The sequence below is a fragment of the Silurus aristotelis genome, assembly GCF_946808225.1.
Source record: "Silurus aristotelis genome assembly, chromosome: 7".
Classification (NCBI taxonomy): domain Eukaryota; kingdom Metazoa; phylum Chordata; class Actinopteri; order Siluriformes; family Siluridae; genus Silurus; species Silurus aristotelis.
Window position 1 is genome coordinate 2,371,528 of NC_139580.1, and position 20,993 is coordinate 2,392,520.

Genomic DNA, 20,993 nt, shown 5'->3' on the forward strand with positions numbered 1-20,993 from the left:
TGATAATTAGAACATTATGGCCGTAATAAATCATAGTACTTTGGATACTGAAGGACGTTTGAAGGGAAATACTTTTGTACTTTTACTCAAGTGAAAGTTGAAAGGGACATTTTTTTCTTTTACTGGAGTCACATTCCATCGAGTGGATCTACTTTAACTCAACCACATGGTTTATGTACTTCATCCACCACCAATCCAGTAATGAACAAACAAGTGAGTATGAGTGTGTGTTGAGTCCGGGTTGTACAGATCAGTCGCACAGTTTTGTTTGTGTGTGTGTGTGTGTGTGTGTGTGTGTGTGTGTGTGTGTGTGTGTGTGTGTGTTTGTGTGTGTGTGAGTTTTAGTTCAGTTCTCTGTTGAGGAGTCTGATAGCTTGAGGGAAGAAACTGTTGCACAGTCTTGATGGTGGCCCGAATGCTTCAGAACCTCTTCCCTGATGGCAGGAGGGTGAAGAGTGTGTGTGAGGGGTGTGTATGGTCGTCCACAATGCTGTTGGCTTTGCAGATGCAGCGTGTGGTGTAAATGTGCACAATAGAGGGGAGAGAAACTCCGATCTTCTCAGCCGTCCTCACTATCCTCTGTAGGGTCTTGCAATCCGAGACGGTGCAGTTCCCAAACCAGGCAGTGATGCAGCTGCTCAGGATGCTCTCAATAGTCCCTCTGTAGAACATGGTCAGGATGGGGGAAGTGAGATAAGCTTTCCTCAGCCTTCTCAGGAAGTAGAGACGCTGCTGGGCTTTCTTGTTGAGTGACCAGGTGAGGTTATCTGCTAAGTGAACACCAAGGAATTTGGTGATGTGGTTTTGTAGTTTGTGATCGCCTGGACGCCCCGCAACATGCGCCGGGTGTCTCCGCTGTCCTGGAAGTGGCCTTGAATTCTCTTGGCTTGTGCGCGCTTCGCTTCTCTGATGGCACAGGACAGTTTGGACCTTGCTGTCTTTAAGGCCGTCTTATCCTCTGCTTTGAAGGCGGAGTCTCTGGATTTTAGCAGCACACACAGTCATCCACGGCTTCTGGTTGGAGCGTGTAGTGATGGTCTTGGAGATGGTCACATCATCAATGCACTTGCACAAACCTCCAAGTTGATGAGATCGGTGTTGGTTGTGGCTTCCCTGAACATGTCCAAGTCAGTGCATTCAGTGCGGAAAAGAAGATAGAAACAGACATAAATGTAAAAAAGAAAAAACAATGTAATGATCGCAGCACATTGGAGAGATCTCACCCAGGGAAGGGATCAAATCAATAAAACCAGGAGATCCAGATTTATCTCACAATCTCAAAGCCTTTGACTGAACAAAAGAAAATCAGCAAAGACACACATTTCTATACACAATGTACACTTTCATAACTATCTATTCTTCACACTTCTCTTCATGTCTGATCTCCTCGTGGTTTACCAAAGCCTTTAATCACTTTCAGCTTCCTGATAACATCAGTCTCAGAACCCCAGAACCACACATGGTCATGCTCAATGTTTATATACTCCACAGTGTGGCACTCTTCACACACACACACACACACACACACACACACACACACACACACACACACACACACACACATGTGGAGGGGAATCAAAATGGTGGAAACACCCCATCTATATACTGAAAGGAAAATGTATTGCAGCTCATGAATTTTAATGTTGGTTGGTTTGAGTTTCCAAGCCATTAAACATCTTACAATTTGCACCAAAAAAATTTTAGCTTTGACTTTAGATAAGTCAATATGGTGTCTAATTCTGATGCATATCTGATACCTCACATTGACAAAAGGCTTGGAATGGGAGCTTTCTATTGCAAATTTCTGCATTTATCTGAATGTCATCAGCCAGGTGACCGACTGTGCCCTGTTCCTGTGGCTCTTTAAACCTTTAAATAATAATGCTAATGTTAATAAAACAAAAAAATATAGTATTGGCACCCACCTGAAATTCATCCAGGTGGGTTTTCCAAACTTTGTTTTTTCAATCATCTCAATAATAAAACTTTAGATCTGTCACTTTAACCTTAATATTCAAAGCAGTACTGCTGCTTTCTGTTACATTTAACTTTTTTCACATAATATCAATGGAAAATTAAATGAAATTTGTCCTTGTTTAGAAGATAACACTTGGTAACTCATGGGTTGGACATCTTATTGGAAGTTTAGTTGTATAAATAAAATAATTTTAAGTCATTCTGTGTAAATGCGCTGCCAAATACTCGAGAGTTTCACCTCCTCAGATCTCAGGTCGACTATGACGTAGCTGAAAACGTAGCAACAGCACGGAGCAGCGTGATCAGTATCAAGGAGTCACAGCATAAAGAAACCCCCAGTGATGTGAGCAGATTATTAGTGATTAGTAAAACAGATATACAGCATACAGAATGAAAAGTTTCACCATGTGACTGACACCTGAAACACTCTTTTTTCTGTTTCTTGTCTATTTATTAATCCTAAAAATTGAATTGTGAAAGAAAATGATAAATGAGCAGCACTTGTTCTCATAGTACTGAAGGTATTGTGGAGAAATGTCCAAACTGCTCTCTACATTTATTCCACAGAAATGTAAGCAGAGAACAATATGAGGTCGATGTGAAAACATTCTCGGTAAAAGTAAACTCTGGTACTTATATACTTATATAAGAGGATTAATCCCTCTGGGTTCCCACTGAACATAGACATATCCGACTGGTGATGGTCTGAACCACTGACTCAGACCAGGACATCAAACAGCTTCAAATAAAAATCCAATATAAAAACTGATCACAAATAATTCTGAAAATTCGACATAAAAATGATTCAGGTTCTTTGTGAGGGTAAATATCTTTTGGGCCATCAGGAGCTGCTCGTGTAGGTCACACAGGTCCAATCAGCAGTGTCTTGCAGCAGGACTTTCTGCAGAGAGAAACACAGGAGCAGCAGAGATGTTTTAGAACATCATGTTTAATCTGGTTTATTTTTTTTATAATGAGAAGAACAGGATTAATCAGGAGTGTTTGTGGCACCTTCTCATTCCAGTCACTGATGATATTACAGTTATCTGTAAAGAAGAAAGAATTAAATCCACAAATTCTCACACACACACACACACACACACACACACACACACACACACACACACACACATACAGTCAAGTGTTGTGATGGAACAGGAAATGATGATAAATAAAGATAATTAGATCTACATATTGATAGTAAATCAGGTGAAACGTCTCACCTTGTTTCCTGCAACAGCACACACACATGCACACGATGTTTATAAGAACAGAGACTGAACACACACACAGTAGGAGTATAAGCCAGGACGGAACAATGTGTGCCTCATGCATGTGTTCAGATGAAAAAACTTCATAATTTTTAAATTCTGAAACATAAACACACAGTGATACAGTTCTGTGTTCATACAGAATCGTGATCTGTGGTATTAAATATGAAAATGTACAAGTCTTATTTTTGTTAAACACACACACACTAATAAAGGTAGCGATACATGACACTTTCATGTAGGAGTAATAAAACATGTAAGTCATATTTCAGACTGCTGTGATCACTGATATATAATACTGTGTAAGAGTTTTACTCGGGTGTGAAAAAAGGCTGTAAAGTAAGAACGCTTTCAAAAATAGAAGCAGAAATAATTCTTTTTTTACGTAATAACACAATGGAAACTTAAACAGAAAAACAGGTAAATAATTTAAATGGTTGAGAGCTAGGGCAGTGGCAAGGCAGGTGGTTCTCACTGGCGCCCCCCAGCTGGTTGTATAAGAAAAGAAAATGTGCAGATAATAAAATACACAAGTGAATCTCACCTGCATAACTGTACAAATCAAAGAATGCATCCTCAGGAGTTTTTTCTGTAAGAGGAAAATAACATTGAATCATCCTGAAGATCAGGATAACGTGTAGATCAGGATCAGTACTAATCACTAAGAATCATCTGTGCAATCTTTCACATTACTGATACTATAACTAGTGTGATTACTGTATAATAGAGAAGATCATATTTTCATAAGCAGTGAAAAGCAGTGAAATTGTATTTTAAAGGTAATAAAGTGTAGAAATCAGCAAGAAAATCATTAGTGCTACACTGTTCCTGCTGTCTGGGGTAAAGACTTTCTGATTTCCAGCTCTACTGCAAACTCGTGTCATGAAAATGATTTCCATTTAAAGATGGCAGAGGGAATCTCCAAGTGTGTGATGAAACACTAATATAAAGATGCTCAGGTGTTCTGTGTTCTCCTGGATCATCTAACACACACATGAAGAGCTTTAAAATCAGCTGTTCACTGCACAATTTCTCCTCTAGTACTGAAAACACTGACATTATGCTCACATTGGACACATGAGCCGCTTTTGTTCTACAGGACGTTTAGTGTCTTTCCACAGATTTCAGATCTGCAGCTTTGGTTTCTGCTGTGTGTAATGTTCAGTGTGTGTTCTACTGATAATAACTCACTTACCCCTGACTGAGAGAGAAACACTGCTGATCTCCTTAAATGCTGTGTTGACATCTGTGTCTCTCTTGTAGAGTCTCACTTTATAGGAGCAGATGTAGACATTTCTATCATCAAGTTTTAGATTGCGCAACACCAAAGAACAGTTCCCCTTACGAAGCTCTTCCTCAGGAACATCCACACGATCCTCATATCCTTTAGCTGCAGCAAAACCTTTACCCTTTCGCTCAAACACAATCTCAGATTTAGTGCTCCACCTGATATGTGTTTCAGTGTCTACATTTGGCAGTTTACAATTCAGAACAGCTGTAGATCCTTCTTCACCAGATACACTGATCACTGATTCTCCAGAGTGGAGACCTGAGATAGAAAATTTAATCTACATTAATCTGTACAGTGTATTTATTATAAGAACTTTATTTGATCTGTTTTTTTGAAAGAAAGTGTTACTGACCCACACAGACGCTGATCCACAACATGGACATCCCTAAGATGGAGGAGAAGGAGCTTCTGGTGTCCATTGTGTCCTCAGTGTGTGTAGATTTTCTACAAGAAATTAAAATACACATGTTTTAGTGTCTAGAGTTTATAGAGAGATTCTTGATATTTATTAATATTTTCTTATTAAATGTGAAATATGATCTATTCCTACATTCTAACAAACCACACAAATAAATCACCAACAGCTTCAGTATTAAATACGTCCAAATCAGCAGTTCTGACGAGAATCATTCCATAGGAACAGAATGATCATCAATACACATTATAACAAAAGTATCTCTGATAGAAAAATATACAGTATCTCACAGTTACACTCTCCATCTGAACCATGACAACAGAGAGACAGCAGGTAGAGTTTCTACACAACGTTTCTTACACAACACAAAACAACAGCAGTAGATGTCAAGATGTTGCATGGAGTGAAGACAGGGAGAGGGCAGCAGCAACACACTGCATCAGAGTGCATTTGGAATATAAAGTAGTGTGAAGAAAAAAAGGCTTTTTACCCCATTGTGCTGCAGCTCTTTAAACCTACCCTGGTTTTTATGTAGCACAGAGGGTTTAAATGAGTGTTGAGTTCACTCATTTACTATCATATATACTTATATTAATGATAATCCAGGTCTTTGTGTGTTTCAGGATGTTGGTGCATGCTGTGGAGGTGAAGAGCAGCCCAAGGTGAAGTGGAGGGCATTAAAATGGTGGAAGGCCTAAATGTGTGTCTGTGCCACATTTCCAGTAATAATGAAGATGTTGTAGTTAAATACTGGTGCTGTTTTTTGTTAGATCTCTTAGTTTCTTCTCCCATTTCTCCTCTTCTGCCTCAATCCATTTATCAAAATCACTGTATTTACCATTTAATTCACAACACACTTAAAGACCCTCCTCGGTCTCAGTAGAGTCAAGAGGAAACATTTACAATATAAAGGGAAATGTAATCTCAATGATAACTGTTAGTTCCAGCTAGGCAGATGTTGGTATTTCTATAACTGCTGATCTCCTGAGATTTTCACACACACACACACACACACACACACACACACACACACACACACACACACACACACACACACACCCGTATAACTCTCCACACCGGTACACCTCTCCACAAGTTGACAGGGATGAATCATTTGTCTAATTGGTTCTAGTATATAAACCCCCAGGAAGGAGGTGTAGCAAGGTACATTGTGATACACAGGCTTTCCATTACCTGAGATCCTGTTGCCATGGTATGGGTCTTTTTGGATGATATAAAGTAATATTATGTATGTTCCCGATGCTGTTGGCATCCTTCCTTAAAATGGTTGTATAGAAAGAAAATCTACTTTTTATAACTGTGTTTCTGAATGCCAAATTGTTGCTTTATTGTGGGCATTAACTGGTTTATGATTGAAGCAGCCCCTCATTAAGAAACCTAATCTGGATCCAAACACACTATCGAATTGCAGAACCATTTATGTCTAAGATTTTAGAAAAGATTGTCGCTGCCCAGTTCTGTTCCAACTTAAAAGAGAACAATATCTTTGAAGAGTTTCAGTCAGGTTTTAGGCCCCATCATAGCACAGAAACTGCTCTAGTTAAAATCTTAAAATCACTAATGACCTGTTTTTAGCTTCAGACCAAGGCTTCATCTCGCTGTTAGTTTTACTAGATCTTAGTGCTGCGTTCGACACTATATTCAGGGTATTCAGGGACAGGGACAATTTAACCTGCAATTAGACGGATGTTCTGTAACCACTAGTTTTTAGTTAAAAATAATTCTTGCAACTCTTCAAAAAAAGAGATGAGCTGTGCATTTACTGTCTAAGCCCCACTTCTCAAAAAAGTGCTCATTTCTCAAATGTGAATTCCATGAATTCTATTTCAGCAGACCTTGAAGAAGCTCTGATCTTCTGTTATTATGCCTCAGTACTAATTTGTAAGCTCTTAAACCTCTATCCTTTACAGAATCACAACTTTTTAAATTTTTTAATACAAACAACACACACCTTTCTTTCAGCCATATCAGCTCAGCAGCAGCATGAGTCAATCAACAGTCATTAAATATAATCATACTTTTAAAGTGGCTACAAACTTTCAAACATTATTACCACCAAAGTCTGACTGCACTGCTTTAATCACTGAATTAATCAGTACCTCATTAAGTGTTGCATTTTTATTGGCTAGTCAGTAGATGTAGGTTGTATCAGCGAACACGGTAAGATTGTCAATTTACATATCTGACACTCTCAGATAAACCATTGATGAAACAGGTGATGCCATTCAGCCCTCCTGCCTTCACTCACCTCCTTGCTTCCTTGGCTCCATCCATAAAACCCTGTATAAGGAATCTGGAAGTAATATGTGATAGCAACCTGGCAGCAGGACCAGTTAGTGTTTTTTAAGTAAGTAGCAGTAGTTTGTAGTGGATTTGAAACTTAACAGGAAGCCAGTGTATGGATGAGAAGATTGTGGTTATATGTGATATTTTCTCGACTTTGTGAGAACTTTGGCTGCTGCATTCTGGACTAACTGAAGCTTGTTTATTAATGATGCAGGACATCCACCTAGTAATGCATTACAGTAGTCTATTCTGGAGGTCATGAACGCATGTATGAGCTTCTCTGCATCAGATATAGATAACATGTTTCTTAACTTAGCAATATTTCTAAGGTGGAAGAAGCCTATATTTGTAATATGGTTGATATGATTTTTAAAAGACAAGTTGCTCTAAAATAACTCCCAGGTCTTTTACCGTTGAACTAGAGAAAAACTAAACTTGTGGTGCATTTCAATGAAAAAAATGTGTCTAAGCTTTGACACCCATATGTGCCTTCTGCAGATGTAGTCCAGATGTACTCCTCCTGTTTAATGCCATACAATACATTCTATACAACTGTGTGTTTCCAATTTTGTGGTAACAGTTTTGAGTAAAATCACATTTGGGTGTAAATCAGAGATGCACATACTTTAGCCCATTTAGTATAGACATATTTAAATACTATATTCTAATACATATATATATATATATATATATATATATATATATATATATATATATATATATATATATATATATATATATATATATATATATATATACAGTGAGGAAAATAAGTATTTGAACACGTTGCTATTTTGCAAGTTCTCCCACTTAGAAATCATGTAGGGGTCTGAAATTGTCATCGTAGGTGCATGTCCACTGTGAGAGACATAATCTAAAAAAAAAAGAAATCCAGAAATCACAATATATGATTTTTTAACTATTTATTTGTATGATACAGCTGCAAATAAGTATTTGAACACCTGAGAAAGTCAATGTTAATATTTGTTTGATTGCAATTACAGAGGTCGAACGTTTCCTGTATTTTTTTTACCAGGTTTGCACACACTGCAGGAGGGATTTTAGCCCACTCCTCCACACAGATCTTCTCTAGATCAGTCAGGTTTCTGGCCTGTCGCTGAGAAACACGGAGTTTGAGCTCCCTCCAAAGATTCTCTATTGGGTTTAGGTCTGGAGACTGGCTAGGCCACGCCAGAACCTTGATATGCTTCTTACAGAGCCACTCCTTGGGTATCCTGGCTGTGTGCTTCGGGTCATTGTCATGTTGGAAGACCCAGCCTCGACCCATCTTCAATGCTCTAACTGAGGGAAGGAGGTTGTTCCCCAAAATCTCGCAATACATGGCCCCGGTCATCCTCTCCTTAATACAGTGCAGTCGCCCTGTCCCATGTGCAGAAAAACACCCCCAAAGCATGATGCTACCACCCCCATGCTTCACAGTAGGGATGGTGTTCTTGGGATGGTACTTATCATTCTTCTTCCTCCAAACATGTTTAGTGGAATTATGACCCAAAAGTTCTATTTTGGTCTCATCTGACCACATGACTTTCTCCAATGACTTCTCTGGATCATCCAAATGGTCATTGGCAAACTTAAGACGTGCCTGGACATGTGCTGGTTTAAGCAGGGGAACCTTCCGTGCCATGCATGATTTCAAACCATGACGTCTTAGTGTATTACCAACAGTAACCTTGGAAACGGTGGTCCCAGCTCTTTTCAGGTCATGGACCAGCTCCTCCCGTGTAGTTCTGGGCTGATTTCTCACCTTCCTTAGGACCATTGAGACCCCACGAGGTGAGATCTTGCATGGAGCCCCAGTCCGAGGGAGATTGACAGTCATGTTTAGCTTCTTCCATTTTCTAATGATTGCTCTAACAGTGGACCTTTTTTCACCAAGCTGCTTGGCAATTTCCCCGTAGCCCTTTCCAGCCTTGTGGAGGTGTACGATTTTGTCTCTAGTGTCTTTGGACAGCTCTTTGGTCTTGGCCATGTTAGTAGTTGGATTCTTACTGATTGTATGGGGTGGACAGGTGTCTTTATGCAGATAACGACCTCAAACAGGTGCATCTAATTTAGGATAATAAATGTAGTGGAGGTGGACATTTTAAAGGCAGACTAACAGGTCTTTGAGGGTCAGAATTCTAGCTGATAGACAGGTGTTCAAATACTTATTTGCAGCTGTATCATACAAATAAATAGTTTAAAAATCATATTTTGTGATTTCTGGATTTTTTTTTTAGATTATGTCTCTCACAGTGGACATGCACCTACGATGACAATTTCAGACCCCTCCATGATTTCTAAGTGGAAGAACTTGCAAAATAGCAGGGTGTTCAAATACTTATTTTCCTCACTGTATATATATATATATATATATATATATATATATATATATATATATATATATAATATCTAAAATAAACACCCAATCACACAGCAGTCTGAATTATCAGAATAAACTCTATAATAAACCTAGAGGAGAGTGAGGACCAATCACGTCAATCTTGAGTACAGAGCATCCGGAAAATATTCACAGCGCTTTCCTTTTTCCCCATTTTACGTTACAGCTTTATTCCAAAAAGAATGGAATTCATAATTCTTTTTCTCAAAATTTCAACAAAACCCCATAATGACAACCTGAATGAAGTTTATTTAAAGTCTTTGCAAATGTATAAAAAATAAAACAAATAAAAAGATACAAAAATCACATGTACATAAGTTTTCACAGTCTTTGCCATGACACTCAAAATTGAGCTCCTGTGCATCCTGATTCCACTGATCATCCTTGAGATGTTTCTACAACTTGATTGGAGTCCACCTGGTACATTCTGTTGATTGGACATGATTTGGAAAGGCACACACCTGTCTATAGAAGGTCCCACAGTTACAGTACATGTCAGAGCACAAACCAAGCCATGAAGTCCAAGGAATTGTCTGTAGACCTCCAAGATGGGATTGTATCGAGGCACAGATCTGGGGAAGGGGACAAAAACATTTCTGCAGAATTGAAGGTCTCAAAGAGCACAGTGGCCACCATCATCCATAAATAGAAAAAGTTTTGAACCACCTTCCTAGAGCAGAGCCGCCTTCTCAGGGGAGAAGGGCCTTAGTCAGGGAGGTGACCAAGAACCTTATGTTGAAAAATGTGGAAAAGGTGAAGTGCTGTGAATTCTTTCCCGATGCACTGTATCTATACAATAGCATTGCATTTCTCTAAAGAGACTTTAGTTTGATCAGATGAAATAAAGATCCATCACTTTTCTTTTCCAAAAACAGCCGAGCTCCAGTGGGCAAGCCATGGGCAGAGCTAAAGAGTTGTGAGCATGAGCAGCTTTTGTGTATCGCTATAAATAAAAGCGCATCAAAAACTTTCTAGTCTTAAATGAACTCTGGTTAATGATGAGATCCAGCAAAACATGTCTGATCCAAAATCGGAACCCGAGTCTGAAACTGAACATCAAAAACAATCCAACACGTCATCAATGTTCTCAGTAACTATATTTCTTTAGGTTCTATTGACATTACCTTTTTACCAGATGTTGGTAACAACCCATGCAATCCACACGTACAAAGAAATCAAACGATAAATGTCCATAAATTATGTGTAATAATGTGAAATATTCGAACAATGAAAAGTATTGAACAGGAGGTGAAAAAAGGCATGAAAAAGCCACAACACCAGCTAAAATCAATCAGTAATTAGAAAGCAGTCCTGCTCCATGTCAGTGCAAATTAATATCAGCTACTTCAGTCCCAGCTAATGGCCTGTATAAAGATGTCCCATTACCAAGGTGTCACACAAGAAACATCTCATAATGGGTAAAAGCTAAGAGCTCTCTCAAGACTGTCACATCCTTATTGTTGAAAAACATACTGATGGCATTGGTTACAAAAGGATTTCTAAACTTCGTAATGTTCCAGTGAGCACTGTTGGGGCCATAATCCAGAAGTGGAAAGAACATTCCACCATAAACTGGTCATGACCAGGTGCTCCTCACAAGCTTTTTGACGGAGGAGTGAAAAGAATATCAGAAGAGTTGTCCTAGAGCCAAGAACCATTTGTGGAGAGCTTCAAAAAGACAGTTTCTAGTTTATGTATGTAACCCTAGTTCTCTGAGGGAATGCGATGCTCTGTTGCAGTGCTCGCACTGGACACAGTCGTTTTGCTTCTCCTCGTCAGTGGCTTGAAAGGGAGGAGGATGAAGTTCCAACCAAAGGGGTGACAAGCGACTGCACAGCAAGCAGAGTACAATAAGCTGCGCTAGCGGACATGTAACCATTCTGGGTCAAAGGAGTTAACCCTGGGGCAAACTGTTCCTGCAGGAACTCCAGCAATAAACCAACTGGGCAGTTAACTGTGTCCAAGTGGTGGTGATCCCCCTCACGCAGAGAACAGCCACCATTTGGCCGCAAACAACCTCCTCGTGGAGGGAGCTCTGGATTGGAGGATGGTCTCCACTACCTTGGTAAAGAGACCAGCTGCTAGGAACTGTGCCCCCTCTGTGTCCACAGGCACAGCCTTTATATCTCCAGGGGGCGTGAACCAATGTGTTGCCTGCCTGAGAGAGATGATCCCACCTGCGAGGAATGTCCCACTAAGGTTCCTCGAGGAGCGACACCAGGTCTGTGAACCATGGTCTGTTTGTCCATCAAGGGGCCACCAGGAGGAGACAGACTCCATCCCAGCAAACTCTCTCCAGAACTCCTGGGAGTAGCACAATATGGGGAAAGACGAACAGGCTTAGCCTCAGCCACATCTGTACGATGGCGTCCAACCCCAAAGGGGCTGGGTAAGTGAGGGAGAACCAGAGAAAACAGTGCAAAGTCTCCTGAGTTGCAAACAGATCCACCTGTGATCTGTAAAACCTTCTCCATATCTGCTCCACCACCTCGGGGTGGAGCCTCCATTCCCCGGGCCTTGGCACTGGCCTCCAGAGGATGTCTGCTCCCTGATTTAAATACCCAGGGATGTAAGCAGCCTTTAATGAGAGCAGTCTTTTCTGGGCATATAGGAGGATCTCCCATGCCAGCCTGTAAAGGGGCGAGATCGCAGACCCCCCTGATGGTTGATAAGAGACCACCGATGTGTTGTCCATACTGACCAGCACATGGATAATGTGGGTGACTGGCCTTCTTTCACTCTCTTGACTGCTGTGAGGATAGCCTCGATCTGAGGGGGAGACAGCTGTGCCCACATGACGGTTGAGTCCAACACGACGCCTACATAGGTGGTTCTCAGTATTGGAGAAGGGATACTCTTCCTGGCGTTTAGTCTTAACCTCCATCATACAGGCGAGAACGACATCATGATGGTGGACTGCCAGAAGCTATCGAGCTAAAATCAACCAATAAATATAGTTTAGAATGCAGATACCCCAGAGTCTCAGCGGGGTCAAGGCCACATCTATGCACTTTGTAAAGGTGCGGGTGAATGCGTAAGGCCGAATGGGAGGACCCGATACTGGTAAGCTTCGACCCCGAAAGCAAACCTCAGGACCCCCCTGTGAGCCGGAAGGATGGATATGTGGAAGTCCCTTTGATCTATCGTGACAAACCAGTCCTCGGACCTGATTTGAGACACGACCTGCTTGAGGGTAAGCATCCTGAACCTGAGTCTCATTAGACAGCAGTTCAAGGAGCATAGATCTAGGACTGGATGCAACTCATCATTCTTCTTCAGAACCACAAAATACCGGCTGTAAAGCCGGACTCTCTGTGTGAAGGAGGGACCACCTTGGCCTCCTTCTTTAAGAGAGTGAGTACTACTTGTTCCAGGACCAGAGCCTGCTCGAGACCCACCAGAGTGGGACACACCCTGTCGAAGCGAGCGGGAGATTACCCGAACTGAATCGAGCAGCCTTTCTCTACCATACCCAGGACCCACTGGGACACATGTGGCAGGCTTTCGCAGGCTGCCTGGAAATCTCTAAAGGGAAACAGTCTCTCAAGACTGGCCTCTGACCCGACCAGAGTGGCTGGAGCAATGCCCTACCTTTTGTTGTCAGGTCCTCCACAACGAGGCCCGATTACCGGAGAGGACGACCCTCAGGTCCACCGAGAGTGCTGCTCAAGGGCCCATCCAGGGGGGTCCGGGTGGCAACGCTCTGTTTTTGGGCTTTGCGATGCCCGGAAACACCAGGCTGGGGCTGCACCAGCCAAGCAGCACCTTGGGAGCATTGAGGGAGATAGCGCTGAAACACCATTGACTGTTTCTTCGCCTCCTGGAACTTTTCGACGACCGCACCAATGGCATTGGGGAACAACAATGTCCGAAAGGGTGAGCCACAGATGACTTTCTGTGGCTACTAAGGCTGACATAGACTGCACTACGGCTTTGGTTGTTTCCTTGGTGGCCCTGAAAGCTAGGTCGGCAGCGTGACATAGCTTTTTCACATCGTCAGCTAGAGAGCCAAATCCCTCATCCATCTCCCGCAGCAGATCAGCCTGGTTTGCCTGCAATACAGCCATCGTGTGGAGGCAAACTAGAGCCTGACCCGCTGCCGCATAAGCCTTTTTATACATTATTAACATAACTTAATTTATAAACATCTATGATTTCTATGGTTTGATTTCTTTGTATGTATGGATTGCATGGGTTGTTACCAACATCTGGTAAAACTTTTATGTCAATAGTGCCTTTAGAAATATATTAACTGAGGAAAATGATGTGTTCCGTACTTATGTTACATGCCGTATATACTGTATGTGATGTATTATAGTGAAAATATTTATAGTTTGGATCAGGAGTGCATTAACAATAATTGGACACACAGATAATTAAATAGAATATAATTCAAAGTTTGACAATGATTTAGAAAGAACTCCTTGATGGCTTTTCAGTTTACAGTCTGGGGGAAAGTCCCATCACATTTTCAAAAGCCAGACATGATTTTGAAATGTAGACATTTTTATTGTTATAAAACAGAAATAAAAAACAATTTACTTTATCATAAACACAGAAATGCTAAAACAGTAAAATAAAAAGTAGCAAACATAGCTACTATACACCATTTTCCTAACTACACATAAAATATCATGAACATCAAAATGTTGAAAAGAGAAGAAGAGAAGTATCCAATGCAAATCTAATACTCTATTTAAAAAAAAAATATCTAAAATAAATGACAAGGATCTGTTCAGTGTGTTTTATGTGATTTATGCTGCCTGGAATTTGGGCTGAGCTTCAAGGGAAAGACTGGAGTTAATATTCACACCAAGGTAATAATGTAATGTAATCAGAAAGCCTACTTGTGCCTGCATGAGTTCCTAGTAAATGTACTTCTATGCTTCTCAAAATTTTGCAGAAGGAAGTTAACAAGCATTCAGTATATGCAGAATATGTAAAATGTATGTGCAGATCCTGTAACTGGAAAAACTGAAATATGCACAAGAAGTTGGTCATTGTGTTGGGAGAAGAAAACTTCCTGATTCTCCACAAGATCACACAGAGTTTCCTCCTAGAAGAGCTGGACGAGGAAACATGCGATGAAGGCCATGATCAGTGGGTAAGGACGCATCATTCCTGAATCACCTGAAGAAAAATATACAGGCGTTAAAGTGAATAAATCTCACGACTTCCTCAGTTCCGAGACAAACACTTCTCTTCCTGTATATCTGGCGCCATCTACAGGCCGAGTGTCCGTAAATCTCAAAGCTGTGATTTTGTTTCGTTGTAAATGTGACATGAAAAAGTACAAATTAAATAAAATTACAAAATTTTATTATAAATATATATATATAATATTATAATTTTTATTGTTTTTTTATGTAAGATATAAAGATAATTATAGATCATTAGCTCTAAAATTTGCAGAAATACCCCGTGGACATTTTGGACGTTTTATTATCACTAAACTAGTCCTTATTTCTTATTATTCAGTAAAATATACACTTAATTTTTTTTTTTTAATTCGATCCTCACAGGAAGCATCAATCAAACTCACTACTGATTTAAAATCAGAATCACATATGGGTGTTATTGCCAAGTGTCCCATACTTTTGGTAATTAAGTGTACAAAATAAATTGGTAGAAAATTGGTTAACTTTAAATTATAAATAAACAAAAAAAAAAAAGCGAACAGAATTCCATTAAAAAAAAGTCCAGTGCACTGAAGATCCTGAAATGAACTGAATTATTGGTAGTAATAAAATGTGCACATAATAAAATACACAACTGTATCTCACCTCTGGGATTTTGCACTTCATATACTTTCAGCTCAGGAGGTTTTTCTGTAAGAGAAAATGAATGATGAATCATCTTGGTCCAATCAGAGCTCTTTGTGTTTCCTCTCTCACTGCTAATAAAGTGATTTACTGTGTAAGTGTAGATCAGGAGCACGTGTAGATCAGGATCATGTGTAGATCAGGATCACGTGTAGATCAGGAGCACGTGTATATCAGGATCACGTGTAGATCAGGATCACGTGTAGATCAGGATCAGTACTAATCACTAAGAATCATCTCTGCAATCTTTCACATTACTGATACTATAACTAGTGTGATTACTGTATAATAGAGAAGATCATATTTTCATAAGCAGTGAAAAGCAGTGAAATTGTATTTTAAAGGTAATAAAGTGTAGAAATCAGCAAGAAAATCATTAGTGCTACACTGTTCCTGCTGTCTGGGGTAAAGACTTTCTGATTTCCAGCTCTACTGCAAACTCGTGTCATGAAAATGATTTCCATTTAAAGATGGCAGAGGGAATCTCCAAGTGTGTGATGAAACACTAATATAAAGATGCTCAGGTGTTCTGTGTTCTCCTGGATCATCTAACACACACATGAAGAGCTTTAAAATCAGCTGTTCACTGCACAATTTCTCCTCTAGTACTGAAAACACTGACATTATGCTCACATTGGACACATGAGCTGCTTTTGTTCTACAGGACGTTTAGTGTCTTTCCACAGATTTCAGATCTGCAGCTTTGGTTTCTGCTGTGTGTAATGTTCAGTGTGTGTTCTACTGATAATAACTCACTTACCCCTGACTGAGAGAGAAACACTGCTGATCTCCTTAAATGCTGTGTGGACATCTGTGTCTCTCTTGTAGAGTCTCACTTTATAGGAGCAGATGTAGACATTTCTATCATCAAGTTTTAGATTGCGCAACACCAAAGAAAAGTTCCCCTTACGAAGCTCTTCCTCAGGAACATCCACACGATCCTCATATCCTTTAGCTGCAGCAAAACCTTTACCCTTTCGCTCAAACACAATCTCAGATTTAGTGCTCCACCTGATATGTGTTTCAGTGTCTACATTAGGCAGTTTACAATTCAGAACAGCTGTAGATCCTTCTTCACCAGATACACTGATCACTGATTCTCCAGAGTGGAGACCTGAGATAGAAAATTAAATCTACATTAATCTGTACAGTGTATTTATTATAAGAACTTTATTTGATCTGTTTTCTGAAAGAAAGTGTTACTGACCCACACAGACGCTGATCCACAACATGCAGATGGAGGAGAAGGAGCTTCTGGTGTCCATTGTGTCCTCAGTGTGTGTAGATTTTCGACAACAAACTAAATACATATGTTTCAGTTAATAAAGAGTCTTAATATTGCTCATTATTGAATAAATTAATATAATTAATACAATTAATTTCTTTTCACACGCACAGACCAGAAATACAAATAAATGAAAAAAACCTCAAACATAACATAACTCACACACACAAAAACACAAACATTAGTGTGACCTGTCAGGATAAAATCTATTAAATAAAACAGAAAAATAATCTTATTTTTTTATTTCATGACATCACTATATTTACGTAACCAAAAAAAAACGTTATTTTCTTGCTCCTCCTTTGTGGTGAAATACCGCCACCTGCTGGGTTTGAGTGTATCGCTCCGAGTGAAGATAAAAAAAATAGTGTTTATTTCTTCAATTCTGAAAATGAAGCGTGTTGATCTCAGATAATTTCTTACTGCTAAGTTGACTCTTCTCTGACCTGGAGTAATAGTTTTCCTTGACATGAAACCTTCATGTTCATATTCTATACACTGAAGAAGTACATGTTCCACTGTCTCACCTGAACTACAAAACCTGCATATTCCTTCTTCATGTTTCATGTAATATAAACAGATGTGGAAATTAAGAAGTTTGTTAATTCTGTCTCTTATTAGCTTGCAGTCATGGGCTGTGGGGTGGAAATTTCTAGCAACAGCATCAAAGATTTTTGATGCAGGTTGAAAGGCAGTGTGTTTTTCCCCCTGGAACCATCATAGTTCAGCCCAGTGGTGGTTCTAGCTTGAATGGTGCCCTGGGCAAACCATTACCATTACCCAACCTCCACACCGTTGCCACCTAAATAAAAAAGAAAAAACACCACCACCCCCACACAATGAACAAACCAAATTTTTTTCTTCCATATAACCTGAAATTTCTTGCTTTCTTTAATACAAAGTCATCAATTACATCATCATAGCAAATCTGACCAGCAACTGCATGGGTGTTACTAATGACAGCAAGGCAGCTACAGGCATTTCTAATGAAGGACATACAGGCATTAGTTTATAAATGCTACAGCATTTTTAGTATTGAAACATTACACACACACACACACACACACACACACACACACACACACACACAGACAAATAAACGTGTGTATTATACACAGACATGCAGTGCACAGACACACCTGTAGAATATTGCTGGACAGAAGTGAAATCAACTGAATATTAATACATATAAATAATAAATCTACATTATTTTACTGAGCAACCTTGTCCCTTAAAAGTATGGTAATAATGTTATTGGAATAGAAGCCATAATTATAGACTACAACACTTTTAAAGAAGGGGAGTTTTTTTTTTTTTATGTGGGTGAAACTTCAAGACTTTCTCACCTTTCATTCAAAAGGTGTCCAGTGTAGCTAAAGATGAACCAACCAGTTTCCCAACCCAGAATTTTGGCGTTTTGATTGTTACATTTGCAATTTAAATTTTCGCAATTGGGAGGTTAGGCTGTAACTTGTACATGCCACCTTTGTATATGTATATTTATTGTGAAACTTATTATATCATCTTATCATAATATTCATCAACATATAGAAATACAACAAATACAATGAACAAAGTGTTTAAGATAATGAAAAAATCTTCGCCCATTATTTCAGTCCAAAGGCAGTTTGTGCATTTCTTCTGATATGTTGAACTCATCTGAAGTACAATGTATCGTAGTTGAACACGTGATTAAGAATGACACTTTCACATTCTATCAGCTTCATCCATTAAAAATTTCTCAGGTCATGTACCAAGACCACATGGTGAGGTAAACTTTAAGACATGGTGTTTACATGTTCAATTGATGTTTCAGGATTGCAAACTGATTAATGTACAACGCAGAAACATTTTGGAAAGCCTCCTTCCACCAATGTAGGATGTTGTCAAACAGTTGGGGGTCTGTGCTTCTCCCAATGAATATGTCGATCTTCTTGTTTCAGCCTATGGTCTTGTTAAGGATGTTTATGAAATATTCGCCAAGTTCCTAGACACTCATCAAAGCTGAGAGAGCGCTTTAGATTTTCTACAAAGATTGCAAATTCTCCACAGTTCCGCTGTGAAAAAGTAATGGCATGAATAGAGCTGCCGCCAGCCAACAGTTACTCAAATAGTTCAGCCTAGTCTGTTGGGATCAGTCATTGCTTTTGCTCTTACAAACCAGAAAAAATGACTTTGCTCAGCTTTTGCTCCAGATCTGAACTGAGGAAGATAGACAAGCTGCAAAGATTAAAAAATCTAACTGAAACTGAGGACCTGAGGAGACAAGTTGTTGAATTGAAAATGCAGCTGAATTCCAATAAGGAGCAGAAAGTAGAACCCAAGAACGTTCAACGGGGAACTCGGCAAACCGATATTGTGAAAATTCAAGCATATCAAACAATTCCAAAGCCCCAGCCAAAGACTTGTTTCTGTATTAAATTTGGCAGTGATGGCCATAAACCCTGGTGGTGTGTGAATGAGTGTGTGTAAAGGGACTGTGAGAGAGCAAGAGGTTCAGGGGAAGGAACACTTCTCAGGACACTGACCAGTTCTGAAGTAATCAGTTTATTGGAGCATTCAGCAGACAACAAACATGCACACTTGCACACACACAGTTCGCAGGCACCATCCAGTGCTCTTCTCTTTTCCCTCCGCTCACTGCAACAGAGAACACTCATTAGTAAAAACTCCCTCAAGTGTATCATTCTTACGTTAATCTTCCCACGAACCGGTGCTTGGTCATGTCCCCTGCTGCCACATACCCCCACTTGATGGCCAGACACTTTTTTTCTCTATGGTGCTGTACCTAACCTCCACCACATAGGACAACACTGGCCCCAACCCTCTGTCTGATGCGTCCATCTGCAATATAAAGGGAATAGAGAATGTTAGAAGCATGAAAAACCGGTCCACTGCACTGGATCTGATGCTCCCTTTTCAGTGAGATTGGTCAGCAGGCTGGTGACGTCCGAATACTTAGGGACAAGCCTCCGATAATAGCCAGCCAGCTCCAGGAACTGTCTCACCTCCTGTTTGGTCTTGGGTCTCGGGCAGGTTGCAATTGATGCCGTCTTATCAATTTGGGGACGCACCTGACCATGGCCTAAGTGGAAACCCAGATTCCATACTTTCACCCTCCCAATTGCACACTTCTTTGGGATTTCTGTGAGCCCTGCCTGCCTCAAGGTTCTCAGGACCGCTCTGAGGTATTTTAAATGACTCTGCAAGACATTACTATAGATGATTATGTCATCCAAGTAGGCAGCGGCATACCAGTTTTGGGGCAGAGAATGTTGTCCATGAGACGTAGAAACGTCGCTGGGGCCCCGAACAAGATGAACAGAAGTGTAACAAACTGGTGTAAACTGAACAGAGTGGAAAAACCTTTTTTTTCCCTGGGACATTGGAGGCAAGAGGATCTGCCAATATCCCTTTGTTAAATCCAGTGTTGAATAAAAGAATGCGGCGCCTAACCGATCAAGCAGCTCTTCGATTTGATGCAGTGGATATGTGTCGAAATTTAGACACTGCGTTAAGTTTTCGATAATCTACACAGAACCGGACCAACCTGTCACTTTTGGGCACCAAGACCACCGAGCTGATCCAATCGCTGTGAGACTCCTCGACTACCCTGATGGCTACAAGTGTGTATTTGTGGATACCCCTGTGCACATATTTTAACTTTACCTGGCATGCAGTATTCAAAGCCCCGCATCGCACCAGGCGTTTTTGGATGGCAGTTTACCCCCTTGGATACTCACCGGTATGCTGGAGAGAAGGTCTGTAAGTCAGAAGCATACTGTGTGTAAATAGCATTTTTAGCAAGTTACAGTAATCTTTGGCTAGTAGGTGGTACTGGAAATGTGTCAGTGCACAAAATAATTTCCAAAATGTGTGTTCAACTTAACAAACAAAGAAATTTCAGGAAAGCACAGATTTAGCACAGATTCAGATTTTTTTGTTTTTTTATTTGCCAGTGTGTTTTAAGAAAAAATTTATTCGAATATAAAAAATTTCTTTGACCGTTTCTGTTGGTTGTTTATTTATTGGTTAAGACATTGCACTTCTGATCAAGTCATGACTTCAAATCCCTGCACTACCAAACTGCCAATACTGTGTCCCTAAACAGGACCTGCTCAGTTGTATAAATGGTATAACTGTAAATTGCTCTGGATTAAGTGTGTCTGTCAAATTCCATAAGGTAATGTAGCATCCCCCAGTAATTTCACGAGCACAAGGATT

The 20,993-nt window shown here is 40.1% G+C and overlaps 1 protein-coding gene and 1 long non-coding RNA gene across 2 annotated transcripts in view; both read right to left on the bottom strand.

Moving 5' to 3' along the window:
• Positions 1–1,910: 1,910 nt before the first annotated feature.
• Positions 1,911–3,761, bottom strand: LOC310728970. Its single transcript, XR_014534415.1, has 3 exons — positions 3,201–3,761; positions 2,989–3,023; positions 1,911–2,878 (listed from the first exon to the last, which is right to left on the bottom strand). It is a non-coding gene; the product is annotated as an uncharacterized lncRNA (long non-coding RNA).
• Positions 3,762–14,147: 10,386 nt separating this feature from the next.
• Positions 14,148–20,993, bottom strand: part of LOC310728930 (uncharacterized protein) — a 48,212-nt gene continuing 41,366 nt past the window's right edge. Inside the window, exons 6-8 of the mRNA XM_083546808.1 lie at positions 16,245–16,598; positions 15,446–15,490; positions 14,148–14,792 (exon numbers count right to left, since the gene is read on the bottom strand). Of these exons, the coding sequence (XP_083402934.1) occupies positions 14,719–14,792; positions 15,446–15,490; positions 16,245–16,598 (473 nt within the window). The 3' untranslated portion in view covers positions 14,148–14,718. The remainder of the gene's footprint in view (positions 14,793–15,445; positions 15,491–16,244; positions 16,599–20,993) is intronic.